General features: G+C 42.5%; 1 protein-coding gene across 1 annotated transcript; it reads left to right on the top strand.

Annotated features, from left to right (window-relative positions):
- Positions 1 to 2,078: 2,078 nt before the first annotated feature.
- LOC138189363 (uncharacterized) lies at positions 2,079 to 5,964 on the top strand. The gene is made up of 3 exons (XM_069131425.1): positions 2,079 to 2,460; positions 3,977 to 4,965; positions 5,020 to 5,964. The coding sequence occupies exons 1-3, from the start codon at positions 2,079 to 2,081 to the stop codon at positions 5,962 to 5,964; spliced, it is 2,316 nt and encodes a 771-aa protein (XP_068987526.1).
- Positions 5,965 to 16,552: the final 10,588 nt, after the last annotated feature.

The raw sequence follows: 16,552 nt of genomic DNA, 5'->3' as shown, positions 1-16,552 counted from the left end.
TACTGCACACAATACACACAATACAACTCGCTCAACAATAATTGCTACATTTGTATGGACATTAAATAACAAATAAAACGAATCAAAAATAAAAAAGTTTAAAAAAGTGAAAATTAAAAAGGTCTAACAATATCTACAAAAATTACTTAATTTCCTATACTTAATTACCTATACTAACTCTACAATGTAACTACAATGTAACCATTCTCTTTTATTCTTCATATTTTTTCTTTGCAAATTGTTTGTGGGAACATTTGGTAGATTATTGCAGCCACTGGAGTTTGTAGCATGTGGATAGTCACCTCCATCCAAAACCATTGCAGGCTGACAATCTATAGATGAATATTTGTACACCTTTGTAGCGGCGGTATGTACTAATCATTTATACTGAGATTAGGTCATGTGCTTCCTCTTTAACCTTGTAGTAGTATGGGCTTCGTAAACTTTTATCGCTATTTGATTCGAATGCATTCCGATTCTATTGCTGTATCTCCTTGCATAATTGCGTATTTTCTACCTCACTGTTGGAACTTTGAGGCCTTTCTGAATTTATTCGTTTCTAAACAACCACGGGGAGTTTACAACCGTTCTAAGAATAATCGCTTATTCCATCTTCGATATGTAGCTTTTAGCTGCTGTTCCCCAGAATGCTATCCCATATGTCCATATAGACTTTTTTATTGCCTTATACATCCTTAATTTATTACCTATAGTGAGGTTAGATGTGCCACTGGTTAACCAGTACACTTCTCGCCGTTTGATTCTTATATGCGCCATTGTTGCTTTTATATGATGTTTCCATGAAAGTTTTGAGTCTAAACGTAAACCGAGCTATTTACTTGATTAGATTGTGAAACAATCATTTCATTTAGTAAGGTGAGGTGAGTTGGCGCTCTGTATCTGCAAAGTGTAAAAACGATATGGTTGCATTTTCCTGGATTTACTTTGATTTTTTTGTTAATGAATCATTTTTCTATTTTATTAATGTGCTCCTGAAGTGCACCACTTGCTATTTCTAAGTCTGAATGCGTAGTTAACAACACATTGTCATCGAAAAATGTAAATACTTTACTGTTAGTGTGTGTTGGAATATCGGCTATATATGCTGTGTACAACATTTAATTAATTTATGAGTGTATATCCTTAACTTTAACTGTGAAAGTTCAGTTCTACAAATATGAGGAAAGTAGATTCTGTGCATTTGTTCAATGGTTGCATGTTTATTCCTGAATCCATATTGATGATCTGGCATTAGTTTTCTATCTTCTATGATACATTCTAAACGATCATAGACCATTTTCTCTCCATGATTTTTGCTATTACTGCAAGAAGCGAGATTGGTCTCTAAGAGAAACAAACACTGGTTGTTGGGGTCCATGCCTGGCTTGGGTATCATTATCAATTCAGCTATTTTCCAGATACTTGAAAAATATTGTATTTGTTGAGTCGGGCGGCGCTCTACCTGGACCGGGCCACACACCGCGGACGGGATGGTGGCCGGGTGTCCGCTCGTCCTTGCTGCGTGCCCTCAGTGTTCTCGGGTGCACTCCGTGGGTCTCGGCAGTTTCTTGGTCGAAGCCCTTCGAGCCGGGCAGATGTTCTTTCACTGCATTGTTTCCTAAAGTTTGTTGCCCACCAGTTTGTTTCTCGCGTATGGGGACTCCCACTAGCTAATCGTAACGGGAATTTACGACTCCCATTGACGTGCTTCCTCACGATCGCGTCTCTCCGCGAGTGATCGAACATTTTGGTCCTTCGAGCCGGATTCCGTGTCTGTGAAAAGTGCACGCCAGTGACATCCACTACCATACAGTGCGACGTGAATCCAACAAAACCAGCAGCAAAAGCGTTACCACTCCAGCGAAGTCAGTAACGCCAGGAACCATCAGTTTTGAAGAGGCATAACCCGGTGCTTGAAGAGCGCAACCACGCAGCCCCACGCCAACAACTAGAGGGTCAACTTCCGCAAGAACACGTCTTACACGTCAAACGAGACACACACGGTGACGGGTAACATTTAAACTCACAACCACAAGGTAAGCTCGTTCATTGCATTGTCTTCACAATCGGCTATGCCAATGGAGAACACAGACCAAATTACCTCCTTGCATCGGCGACGAGGCTTTCAAATCGGCCAATTTACCACTCTATCGAAACGACTCGATGAATACGAACAATCTAGCCAACCGAATAAGGCCTATTTAACGGCCTATACGACACTACTCGACGATACGTGGAAACAATACCGATTATTACAAGAAGAATTAGAAGATTTAGGCGAGGAAGACGATGCGAGCGTTTCTGAATTAACAAGCACATATTACGATCTGATAGTACGAATACACACTCTCATGGTTGATACATCAGCATCGCCGTCGAAATCGCCAAGCTGCGAGTCATCTAATGTCGCCGAGCCGACATCAATTAAACTACCGGAGATTCATGTGCTGATTTTTGACGGTACAGTCGAGAATTGGCATTCATTTTACGACTCCTTCTTGTCCATCATAGATCGAAACGAGCGACTTACACCCGTGCAAAAGTTTCCATATCTCCGATCCTCCCTGACCGGAAAGGTCGCGCAAAGTATACAATCGTTAGACATCACAGAGTTAAATTATTCAATCGCTATTGACGTTATTAAAGAAAGATTCGACTGCCACCGTCAAGTCTGCATGCGCCACTAGGACTTGATTTTCGACTATCCGAGAATATCTAAAGAGACACCCGAAGCCATAGATGATTTTCTCGAGACGGTCAAGGTAAACCTCCAAGCTTTAGAGAAACTCGGTGAACCAGTCACACCAAACGTCGTTCTTCTCAAACTATTTACATCGAAGCTACCCTCAGCCATCATACGTAAATGGCGACGCAAATTGCCGGACAAGAAAATGCCGTCATACACGCACTGGTAGACTTTCTGAAAACGGCGATAGAACAAGTTCAGCATCAACCGTGATAAAAAGGGCGTTCGATCAACATAACCGTTAGCGACCGAACGCCCCGCGAAGTCACGCATTCACAATTACACATAAGCCGTTGGTGTGTCCGAATTGCCAAGGACAACATGAAATATGGAATTGTGAGATCTTCAAAGCGAAGTCGCCCAAGGAACGCCTTGAAACCGCCAAAAGGACGTCGCTCTGTACCAATTGTCTAGGCAAGGGTCACACCCTTACTCAATATTCCGCCGGTTCATGTCGCATCTGCAGACAGCGACACCATACATATCTGCATCAAGACCATGATCATCGCAAATTACGAACACGTGTAAACCGAACATCGAGCGGTCGATCGTCGAGCGGTCGATCGTCGAGCGGTCGATCGTCGAGCGGTCGATCGTCTAGCGGTTGATCGTCGAGCGATTGATCGTCGAGCGGTTGATCGTCGAGCGGTTGATCGTCGAGCGGTTGATCGTCGAGCAGCCGATCATCCAACGGTCGATCTTCGCCCAGTTCACCGACCCCGCGTTCGTCACATTGTTCGAGACGCGCATCTACGTCTCCCCGAACGTCTCCGCGAACATTTCCGAAACGCGAATCTCGGTTATCGCGAACGACGGCATCGGGATTAAATATATCGTCCAGTCCTAAACGACAAGGAAAGCAATGACGTCATCAGACGACTTTATTAGGGACCGAACCACAGAAAACAGACTCATTGACCTCGCTTCCTTCTGAACCACTACAGCACGATTTATTAGTCACAGCGCAGGTCAACATCTTAAACAATAAAATTCAACCATTACGTTGAAGGGCTCTGCTAGACACCGGCTCTAGCATGAACTTTATCACCGAAAAACTCGCCAATTCGTTAAAACTCAATCAACGGAAATGTTCGGTCCCAATCGGAACACTCAACACGTTATCGACGACCTCGAAACGCTACATCACGGCCACGATCTCTTCCATTGACGGCACATACGAACGCACCTTGACGTTCCTAATCATACCGACAATATCGTCTTGGATCCCAGATCAACCCGTAGATCGCTCAACGATACAGATACCTCGGAATCTCCAACTAGCCGATCCAAGATTCCATAGACCCGCTCCGATCGAAATATTGTTGAGCGCCGGACCAATACTAGCATCACTCTGTGACAGCCAACTTGATATCAGTCAAGCAAACGGACCCGATTTGCGTCTGCAAAAAACGCGATTCGGATGGGTCATCGGGGGGAGCCCAACCTCGCAATCACCAGCATACGCATTTCACGCCTTCACGACGGCTTTACAGGCGGACCTCGCCCGTTTTTGGGAAATCGACGAAGGACCGCCCACTGTATACATTTCGGAAGCGGAACGACAGTGCGAGGAACACTTCCGAAACCACGTTCAGCGCAACAACGAAGGGCGATACATTGTCGCTCTCTCATTTAACGAAACAACTCCTTCGCTTGGATCCTCTAGAGCCATGGCGATGAAGCGACTTACATCCCTCTCCCGTCGGTTCCAACGGGACAAGCAATTCGAAGCCGACTATCACGCCGTAATACAAGAATACTTAGAATTAGGACACATGACCAAGATTACCACGGACCACTGCACGGACGATGGATATTTTCTGCCACATCACGGCGTGATCAAAGAGTCCAGTCAAACTACAAAACTCCGAGTTGTGTTTGACGGATCGGCACCAACCACCGCCGTAGTTTCATTAAACGACGTACTTCATACGGAACCGAAATTACAAGATGACTTATTTACCATTCTTCTAAGATTTCGCTCTCATCAATACGTCATTATAGGAGATGTAGAAAAAATGTACCGACAATTTCTTGTGCGTCCAGAGGATCGGAAATTTCAACAAATTTTGTGGCGCAACTCTGATGGAGAAGTTGACACCTATCAACTTAACACAGTGACATTCAGTGACGGGCTGTCAGCGGCCCCTTATCTAGCTATTCGGTGCCTCAAACAACTGGCGGACGACGAGGGACATCGGTACCCCCGAGCGGCGATGGTCTTACAGCGAGACTTCTACGTCGACGATGTTCTCACATGAGTTGATACAAAGGGCGAGGCACGATCATTGAGAACGGAGCTCACTGAATTGCTTAAACTAGCCGGTTTAAACATTCGAAAATGGGCATCGAACGATCGGAAACTGCTACGAGAACTTTCCGAGCAAGACATAAACGATAAGCTGCTACTAGGCGAATCGCAAACCTTCAAAACTCTGGGTGTTGTTTGGAATTCCTTTGACGATTCGATCCTGTATTCCGTCAAAATCAACCCTACCGCCTCTCGAATCACGAAAAGAACAATCAGCTCCGAAATCGCCAAGATCTACGACCTTCTTGGATTACTGGCACCAGTGATCGATGCTAAGATGCTGCTCCAAAGACTTTGGACATTAAAAATTGATTGGGACGAATCCCTACCGGCCGACTTACATACAGAATGGAGCAAATACTATGCACAGCTACGATTGTTAAACAACGTAAGGTTTCCACGTAAAACCATAATCAAGGCTGCAGCGGAAATTGAGTTACACGGGTTCTGTGATGAAACCGAAAGGGCGTATGGGGCATGCGTTTACCTTCGCACCATCATTCCGGATGGTCATGTCTGGACACGACTCCTCACTGCAAAGTCAAAGGTGGCTCCGCTCAAGTCACAATCCATTCCAAGGCTGGAACTGAGTGGAGCACTTCTTCTCACAGCACTGGCCACTACAGTCCTTCAAGCCTTACCAAGCAACATTTCTAGGACCGTTTATTGGACTGACTCTACAACCGTTCTTCATTGGATTAATACATCACCCCATACGCTGAAAACCTTTGTCGCTAATCGAGTGACAGAAATTCAACAGAAGACTCACATCTCAGATTGGCGTCACATTCCCACTACCTACAACCCTGCAGATCTCATATCTCGAGGCCAATCACCCGAAGACTTCCTGCGACCAACCATTTGGCAACATGGACCGAAATGGCTCCAACATCCTGAAGAATACTAGCCGACGTGGAACCCAGTACCATTCATCGAAATTCCGGAGCAGATGACGGCAACCTGTCTGTCCGTGACTCCGGCTGACCACAGTCTACTGGAGAGTAAGTATACTCCAAATAAGGAGTATAACGTGCGTCGAATTGTCGAGGTATCTGGCATAGAAACTGAGATGCGTTCAATTGAATATTTCAGGCAGAATCTCATAACTGCAATAACGCTGTATATGACAGGTCCCAGAGTTGACATACCGCAAACCGAACTATGTGCGCTGTATTTAGCAGCAGATGTGGGGTACAACGCGCATCAAATTGCGGACATATCACCAATAGCAGCGGAGATACGTTCAATTGAATACTTAAACCTGAATATGCAAAGCTGCAACTACAAGGGATTTGACAAGGACCAGCGTTGACATAATGTGAACAGGAGCAGGAGCGCTGTATTGGGCAGCAAGTGTGGAGTAGAGCGCGCATCGAAATTTCGACATATCTCCAATGGAAACGGAGAAACGTTTAATTGAATACTTAAGACAGAATCTGCAAAATTAAAATTACACTGGATTTGACAGGACACAGAGATAACATTGCGCAAACCGGTTCATGTACGCTGTATTTTACAGCAAATGTGGAGTATAACGCGCATCGAATTGTCGACATACCAGCAATAGCAGCCGAGATACAATCAAATGTATATTCAAGCCTGAACACGCAGAACTGTAATATCATTGTATTTGACATCGAACAGTGTTCACATAGCGCAAACAGGAGCAAGTGCGCTGTATTTGGCAGCAACTGTGCGGTATAACGCGCATCGAGTTGTCGACATAACTTCAATGGAAACGCAGATGCGTTCAATTGAATATTTCCGGCAGAGTCTCCAAAACGGCATTTACGCTCGATTTGACAGTACCAGAGGTGGCATTTCATAGCCGTTTCCCGTAACTCTTTCTTTTCGGATCTCATCGCTTCGTTAAAATCCACCGGTAATTTTTCCGCTATGAACGTTACTGGTCTACCATAATAATCGGTTCGTTTGATCTTAGCTCTATCTCCAATTGTCTCACATTGTCGCTAGTTCCAGGAGGTTGTTCTTCGTGTTCACTCTGTGCACTTTCATACGTACATGCTCTATCGCTCTGCGCACACATATCTTCGCGCTCGACAATTTTCGATAAACTTAAATTAATAAATTTCGCACTTTCTAGTTCGGGCTTAAAGATTACGTCACGGCTTAATATTACATTTCTTACTGTCGGCACATACACTCGATACCCTTGTCGGTCATCTAGATAGCCTACCAAATATCCTTTGTTCGCCTTTTTGTCAAGTCTTGTTCTCTTCTCCGCAGGTATGTGTGCAAAGCACTCAGTACCGAAAACCCTAAACTTTTCTAAATTTGGCGGTTTCCCGAACCACAGTTCATACGGTGTTTTCTTGTCTTGTCTTGTCGGCCCGGTCTTATTTATGACATGAACTGCTGTGTTCATGGCTTCGGCCCATAAAAACAGCGGTAGATTTGGTTTCGAATATAGCATCGATGGGCCTGCCTCTACTATTGTTCTATTTTCCCTTTCTGCGACACCATTCTGTTCAGGAGTGTATGGGACATTAATTGTGTGCCTAATTCCCTGACTTCTTAAAAATTCTTTAACTTCTTTATTTTTGAATTCTTTCCCTCCATCACTATGAATTTATTTAATCTTATCGTTGAATTGATTCTCAACTTCTAGGCAAAATGTTTTTAATCTTTCGATTACTTCTGACTTATGTCGTAAGAAGTAAATCTTTGTGAATTTTGAAAAATCATCCTTAAATGTAAGAAAATACAGTTTCTTGCCTAATGACTCGACTTCCATAGGTCCACATACATCCGTATAAATAATTTCGCGAGGTTTAGTTGCACGATTGATTTTCTCATGAAAACTCGATCTATGCTGTTTCCCATACGCGCAACCTTCACAGAAAAAGCTACTATCCTCCATCATTCATATTCGAATTTTTTAAAAACTCTTTAACATGTCTGATGTTTTGATGACATAGCCGTTCGTGCCATAACTGCAATGTGTCCGCGTTTGACTCTGCTCTATTGATAAAATTACAAACTGATGGTATGATAACTCGCATATCTATTTTACACAAATTTCCGATATCAGAACCTTTTGCTATTATTTTCTGGTTTTGTAAAAACATACAATTGGTCCCTTCCTTTAAACCACAGAAATCTATGCCCCTTCTCGCAACAGATCTAATGGAAAATAAGTTTCTTTTCATACCTGGTACGTACAGAACATCGTTCATTGTACATGTTACCCATTTGCCGTCCACAAGAGTCTCTACTTTGATTTTTCCTTTGCCGCACGCATTCATGAACGTACCATCGCCGATCTCTATCTTCACCGTGTTATCGAATTCTTCGAAGACGCTGAACCATTCCCGTCGTCCTGTCATGTGATCCGTAGCTCCTGAGTCGATTATCCAAACATCAGGATTTGTCGCTAATAGACCAATTCCGCTGTGATCCCGATTTTGATATTTAGGTTCCTGGTTGGTTCTACTGTTGCTTCTTTTATTATTTTTAAAACAATTTTTACTGGTGTGGTCTTTCCTTTTGCATATAAAGCATCTAAAGCAATCCTTCTTTAGATGGCCAACTTTTCTACAATTGAAGCAGCTTGGTCCTTGTTTCTCGTATTCTCATTTGCTTGACTGTTTCTGCTGTTCCCTTTTATAATTGTTACCCTTTGTTACCAGCACCACCGAAGTTTCCTGGTCGTCTTTCTTCCATCTGGTTTCTTCTGTCATCAGCCTGGTACTAAGCCTGTCTAGGGTCTTCTTTCGATCTTCCACCGAATCCCACGCACTGTGAAAATGGTCAAATTTGTTTGGTAACACCGATAAACTGCGTGTTATCAGCATTTTCTCGCCAATTTCACTCCCAAGGGCTTTCACCTTCGCCGCTATCAATTCCAACTTTGATAGGTTGTAGGCGATATTTTCAGATTCTTCCCATTTAAAATCGAAGAACTGCTTCTGGACCATATTTAGATTCTCATCTGACTTCATGTCATATACTGTAGTCAACTTTTTCCACATTTCATGTGCTGTTGTGCGACATAAAAGAAGATCCAACGGTTTCTTTCCTACTGAAGTCACGATTAATTTTCTCGCTAACCGATCTGCCTTCCAAAATCTTTCACGAGCGATTTCTTTCTCCGCGCTGTTACCTGGATGACACAGATCGCTTCACACACGTTGAGCAGGTCGTCATCTTCCTCCAAAAGTGTATGCATAATAAAACGCCACTGGAGCCAGTTTTCTTCGCCGCGTAACATCTCGATCTTCGCACTTGCTGATTCCATTTTAGCACTATCCCTTACTTTACTAAGCACAACACTTTAACAATTTATTCACTTTACGTTGCTGCCTTGCAATTTACAGCTCTGGGCCCATAACCTGTTGAGGTTATTCGATGTGTAATCAGAGAAAACTCGTGGATAAATTGTAAGGCAGAAAATATATTTAAATATAAGTGTAATTATAAATAGGAATACAATTTGAGCTGGTCCAGATCCGCACGCTAGCTGTGTTACCCAAAAACTGAAAACCCCGAAGCCAGCGTCGCCTGTCTACTGTTTATGGTCTGACTTCGTCGCAGTCTTTTGTCTACGCGCTGTCGATGGCTTCAGTGCTTGAGAAAACTAAAAAGACCAGATGTAGAGTTTTCTTATAAGTGGTGACCACTTTAACAGTAAAAGATCATGGATAGCTCCAGGCGAAACAGCGACATCAACTACAAGACCAAATCGCTATGGACGGAAGACAATGCTCTGTGTTTGGTGGGATCAGAAGGGTGTGATCTATTATGAGCTGTTAAAACCTGGCGAAACCGTTAATACTGAGCGCTACCGACAACAAATGATCTATTTGAATCAAGCTTTGCGTGAAAAACGACTAGAATATCAAAAAGGGCAACACAAAGTAATTTTGCTTCATGATAATACACCATCACATACAGCAAAACCGGTCAAGGAAACGATTGAAGCGTTCAGTTGGAAAATACTTTCGCACGCGGCTTACTCACCAGACTTGGCTCCGTCCGATTACTATTTATTTGCATCGATGGGACACGCACTTTCTGACCAGCACTTCACTTCTTACGAAAATGTACGAAAATGGCTCGATGACTGGTTTGCCTCAAAAGAGCGACAGTTTTTTTGGCGTGTCATCCACCAATTGCCAGACAGGTGCAAAAAATGTATAGCTAGTGATGGGCAATACTTCGAATAAAATGTTTTTAATCATTTTCATACAATAAACCTGTATTTCCTATACAAATATGATGGTTTCATATTTACATGCCTGGTATATGTCTCCAATGGAAACGGAGATACGTTCAATTGAATATTTCTGTCAGAATCTGCAAAACTGCAACAACGCAGTATTTGACATGGACCAGAGTTGACATAGGGCAAACCGGCTGATGTGCACTGTATTTGGCAGCAAATATAGCGCATAATGCGCATCGAATTGTCGACATTACTCTAATAGGAACGGAGATACGATCAATTGAATATGTCAGAGATGAAAGGAAAGCCGAAGCCGTTCCTTGGAAATTATGGGAACATCCTCTAGAACTCTAGCCTGGATATTATTATAGCTGTAATTGTTCGAGATTTGTGATAGCAAGATTGGGTTCGAGGTGACAATTGGTCGCCGAACGTAGTCACGGTCACGGGATGTGCGTTTTGCCTAACGGAGGTCTGGAGTGGTTATATGGGTTTTCCGAGAAATGTGATTGTGGCGGCCGTGGATTCGTTTGAACTCAAAAATATTGTTAATAGCGTTCATTAAACTTATTGTTCGTAAATCATACTATTCATTGAACTTACTATTCGTTAAACTTATTATTCATTAGACTTATTATTTGTTAGACTTATTATTCGTTCAACTTATTATCCACTAACTTTATTATTTGTTAAGCTTATTATTCACTAAACTTATTATTTGTTAATCGTTGTAGTAGACTTGTGTATACGTGTAAGTATAATCTCGGTTGTGTAAAATAATGGTTAATTCACGTGAAGAGTTGTTACGCGCCCAAAATTCCAACCATAACCCGACAAATATATAATCCTAAATTAGCAAAACTGCATTTATAATGAATTTGGCAGGGTCGTTAGTAGACATAGCGCTAACCGTCTGATGGGTGCTGCATTTGGCAGCAAATGTGGCATATAACGCGCATCTAATTGTCGAGATATCTGGAACTGAAACTGAGATACCCTCAATTGAATATTTAAGATCTGCAAAACGGCAACAACGCTGTATTTGACAGTGACCAGAGTTGTCATAGCGCAAACCGGTTTACGTGCGCTGTATTTGGCAGCAAATGTGCGGTATAACGCGCATCGGGTTGTCTACATATCTCCAATGGAAACGGAGATTCGATCAATTGAATATTGAAACATGGATATCCAGTACTGCAATAACATTGGACTTGCCGAGTTGACATAATGTGAACAGGAGCAGGTCCGCTGAATTGGGCATCAAATGTGGAGTATAATGCGCATCGAATTGTCGTGATACCACCAGTAGCAGCGGAGATACGTTCAATAGAATATTTAATGCTGAATTTGCAAATCTGCAGTTGGGATGGAATTGACGGGGCCCAGAGTTGACATAGCAAAGACGGGCCGATTTGTACCGTATTTGTCAGAAATTGTGGATTATAACGAGAGTCGAATTGTCGGCATATCTCTAATGGAAGCGGAGATACGTTCAATTGATTATTTAACGTAGAATCTGCAAAATGTGCTATTGCGCTGGATTTAACAGGGCAGGGTGTTGACATAGTGCAAACCGGCTGCAGGGCGCTGTATTTGGTAACATATGTTGAGAACAACGCGCATCGAATTGTCGAGTTATCAAAAATAGCAGTGTAGACACGTTCAATTGAATATTGAAGCCCTAATATGCAGTACTGCAATAACATCGCATTGTTCCTTGTCCCGAGTTCACATAATGTAAACCGGTTGCAGGTGTGGTGTATTTGGCAGCAAATGTGGAGTATACCGGGCATCGATCATGTCGACGTATCTCCAATGGAAACGGAGGTACGTTCAATTGAATATTCATGTCCGTATATGCAGATCTGTGATAACGTCCGACTTGACCTCGACCAGAGTTGGCATAGTGTAAACAGGATTACGTGCGCTGTATTAGGAAGCAAGCGTGGTGTAAAACTCTCATCGAGTGGTCGACATATCTCCCGTCGAATCGGAGATACGTTCAATTAAATACTTAAGCCTATATATGGAATACTGGAATTACAAAGAATTTGGCAGGGACCAGAGTTTACATAGCAAAAACCGGCTGAAGGGCGCTGTATTTGGCAACATATGTTGAGAATAACGCGCATCGAATTGTCGAGTTATCAAAAATAGCAGTGTAGACACGTTCAATTGAATATTGAAGCCCCAATATGCAGTACTGCAATAACATTGCATTGGTCCTGGTCCCGAGTTCACATAATGTAAACAGGAGCAGGTGCGGTGTATTTGGCAGCAAATGTGGTGCATAGCGCGCATCGAACATGTCGACGAATCTCCAATGGAAACGGAGATACGTTCAATTGAATATTGAAGCCCTAATGTGCAGAAATGCAATTACAATGACATGGCGATAGACCAGAGTTGACATAGCGCAAACCGACTGGCGTGCGCTGTATTTGGCAGCAGATGTGTTTTATAACGCGAATCAAATTGTCGACATATTAGTAATAGCATCCGAGATTCATTTAAATGAATATTCAAGCCTGAATACGCAGAATTGTATCACCATTGTATTTGACACCGAATACAGGTGACATAGCGTAAATAGGAGCACGTGCTCCGTATTTGACAGCAAATGAGGAGTATTACACGCATCGAACTGACGACTTACCACCTTTAGCACCTGAGATACGTTTAATTGAACACCGAATCCTAAATATGCAAAACTGCAATTACCAATGATTTGGCAGAGACAGTGGTTGACGAAATGTAAACAGGTTTTTGGTTTTTTGTCTGGTTGTAATCCATCAGGTCCCTTTTTTTCACCTGCTTCATTGTGTTGTTTCATATGTGTGACATAATCTGCCCTATCTCTCTCACGTTCCCTATCTCATTCTCTTTCTCTTTCCCTGTCACGGTCCCTATCTCTTTCACGTTCCCTATCTCTTTCTCTTTCTTTTTTCGTTCTCACTTATCTCATTCGTCTCGCTGTTGTGTGCTGCGTGCGTCGTTGCTATCTATGTGCCTGCTCCTGAGTTGCCATGCTCGCTCGTGCCGGTTATTGATTGACGATGGAAATTTCCACGTCCCCTGCTCGTATTTCCTTTGTTTCCTTGTCCTCTGCTGCGACCACGTGTTGGCTCATGCCAATAGCTGGTACTGCTTCCCACTTGGACGCCATTTTGACACTCTCTCGCAAAGTGTCCTTCGCTTCCACATCTGAAGCGTCCTTCCTTTTTTGCAGAAAAGGCATTGGTTTTGTTGAAGTGGTCACCACTTATAAGAAAACTCTACATCTGGTCTTTTCAGTTTCTCAAGCACTGAAGCCATTGACAGCGCGTAGACAAAAGACTGCGACGAAGTCAGACCATAAACAGTAGACAGGCGACGTTGGCTTCGGGGTTTTCAGTTATTGGGTAACACAGCTAGCGTGCGGATCTGGACCAGCTCAAATTGTATTCTTACTTATAATTACACTTATATTTAAATATATTTTCTGCGTTACAATTTATCCACGAGTTTTCTCTGATTACACATCGAATAACCTCAACAGGTTATGGGCCCAGAGCTGTAAATTGCAAGGCAGTAACGTGAAGTGAATAAATTGTTAAAGTGTTGTTCTTAGTAAAGCAAGGGATAGTGCTAAAATGGAATCAGCAAGTGCGAAGATCGATATGTTACGCAGCGAAGAAAACTGGCTCCGGTGGCGTTTTGTTATGAGCACACATTTGGAGGAAGATGACGACCTGATCAACGTGTGTGAAGGGAATCTGTGTCATCCAGGTAACAGCGCGGAGAAAGAAATCGCTCGTGAAAGATTTTTGAAGGCAGATCGGTTAGCGAGCAAATTAATCGTGACTTCAGTAGGAAAGAAACCGTTGGATCTTCTTTTATGTCGCACAACAGCACATGAAATGTGGAAAAAGTTGACTACAGTATATGACTTGAAGTCAGATGAGAATCTAAATATGGTCCAGAAGCAGTTCTTCGATTTTAAATGGGAAGAATCTGAAAATGTCGCCTACGACCTATCAGAGTTGGAATTGATAGCGGCGAAGATGAAATCCCTTGGGAGTGAAATTGGCGGGAAAATGCTGATAACACGCATTTTATCGGTGTTACCAAACAAATTTGACCATTTTCACAGTGCGTGGGATTCGGTGGAAGAACGAAAGAAGACCCTAGACAGGCTTAGTACCAGGCTGATGACAGAAGAAACCAGATGGAAGAAAGACGACCAGGAAACATCGGTGGCGCTGGTAACAAAGGGTAACAATTATAAAAGGGAATAGCAGAAACAGTCAAGCAAATGTGAATACGAGAAACAAGGACCAAGCTGCTTCAATTGTGGAAAAGTTGGCCATCAAAAGAAGGATTGCTTTAGATGCTTTATATGCAAAAGGAAAGACCACATCAGTAAAAATTGTTTTAAGAATAATAAAAGAAGCAACAGTAGAAACAACCAGGAACCTAGAAATCAAAATCGTGATCACAGCGGAATTGGTCTATTAGGAAGTTCCTCAGCCATACAAGCGGCAAACCCTGATGTTTGGATAATCGACTCAGGAGCTACGGATCACATGACAGGACGACGGGAATGGTTCAGCGTCTTCGAGGAATTCGATAACACGGTGAAGATAGAGATCGGCGATGGTACGTTCATGGATGCGTGAGGCAAAGAAAAATCAAAGTAGAGACTTTTGTGGACGGCAAATGGGTATCATGTGCAATGAACGATGTTCTGTACGTACCAGGTATGAAAAGAAACCTATTTTCCATTAGATCTGTTGCGAGAAGGGGCATAGATTTCTGTGGTTTAAAGGAAGGGACCAATTGTATGTTTTTACAAAACCAGAAAATAATAGCAAAAGGTTCTGATATCGGAAATTTGTGTAAAATAGATATGCGAGTTATTATACCGTCAGTTTGTAATTTTATCAATAGAGCAGAGTCAAACGCGGACACATTGCAGTTATGGCACGAACGGCTATGTCATCAAAACATCAGACATGTTAAAGAGTTTTTAAAAAATTCAAATATGAATGATGGAGGATAGTAGCTTTTTCTGTGAAGGTTGCGCGTACGGGAAACAGCATAGATCGAGTTTTCATGAGAAAATCAATCGTGCGACTAAACCTCGCGAAATTATTTATACGGATATATGTGGACCTATGGAAGTCGAGTCATTAGGCAAGAAACTGTATTTTCTTACATTCAAGGATGATTTTTCAAAATTCACAAAGATTTACTTCTTACGACATAAGTCAGAAGTAATCGAAAGATTAAAAACTTTTTGCCTCGAAGTTGAGAATCAATTCAACGATAAGATTAAATAAATTCATAGTTATGGAGGGAAAGAATTCAAAAATAAAGAAGTTAAAGAATTTTTAAGAAGTCAGGGAATTAGGCACACAATTAATGTCCCATACACTCCTGAACAGAATGGTGTCGCAGAAAGGGAAAATAGAACAATAGTAGAGGCAGGCCCATCGATGCTATATTCGAAACCAAATCTACCGCTGTTTTTATGGGCCGAAGCCATGAACACAGCAGTTCATGTCATAAATAAGACCGGGCCGACGATACAAGACAAGAAAACACTGTATGAACTGTGGTACGGGAAACCGCCAAATTTAGAAAAGTTTAGGGTCTTCGGTACTGAGTGCTTTGCACACATTCCTGCGGAGAAGAGAACAAAACTTGACAAAAAGGCGAACAAAGGATAATTGGTAGGCTATCTAGATAACGGACGAGGGTATCGAGTGTATGTGCCGACAGTAAGAAATGTAATATTAAGCCGTGACGTAATATTTAAGCCCGAACTAGAAAGTGCGAAATTTATTAATTTAACTTTATCGAAAATTGTCGAGCGCGAAGATATGTGTGCGCAGAGTGATAGAGCATGTACGTATGAAAGTGCACAGAGTGAACACGAAGAACAACCTCCTGGAACTAGCGACAATGTGAGACAATTGAGAGATAGAGCTAAGATCAAACGAACCGATTATTATGGTAGACCAGTAACGTACATAGCGGAAAAATTACCGGTGGATTTTAACGAAGCGATGAGATCCGAAAAGAAAGAGTTATGGGAAACGGTTATGAAATGCCACCTCTGGTACTATCAAATCCAGCGTAAATGCCGTTTTGGAGACTCTGCCTGATATATTCAACTGAACGCATCTGCGTTTCCATTGGAGTTATGTACACAACTCGATGCGCGTTATACCGCACATTTGCTGCCAAATACAGCGCACTTGCTCCTGTTTGCGCTATGTGAACACTGTTCGATGTCAAATCCAATGATATTACAGTTCTGCGTGTT

Source organism: Bombus flavifrons, unplaced genomic scaffold, assembly GCF_040668555.2.
Source record: "Bombus flavifrons isolate JBK064 unplaced genomic scaffold, iyBomFlav1_principal scaffold0026, whole genome shotgun sequence".
NCBI classification, from domain to species: Eukaryota; Metazoa; Arthropoda; class Insecta; order Hymenoptera; family Apidae; genus Bombus; species Bombus flavifrons.
This window is presented reverse-complemented; position numbering and strand designations above follow the sequence as displayed.

Coding starts and splice junctions, on each gene's coding strand:
- LOC138189363 (XM_069131425.1), top strand. CDS start 2,079: ATGGAGAACACAGACCAAATTACCTCCTTGCATCGGCGACGAGGCTTT. Junction 2,461..3,976: donor TCATGTGCTGATTTTTGACG/GTACAGTCGAGA, acceptor CTTGGATCCCAG/ATCAACCCGTAGATCGCTCA. Junction 4,966..5,019: donor GGTACCCCCGAGCGGCGATG/GTCTTACAGCGA, acceptor GTTGATACAAAG/GGCGAGGCACGATCATTGAG.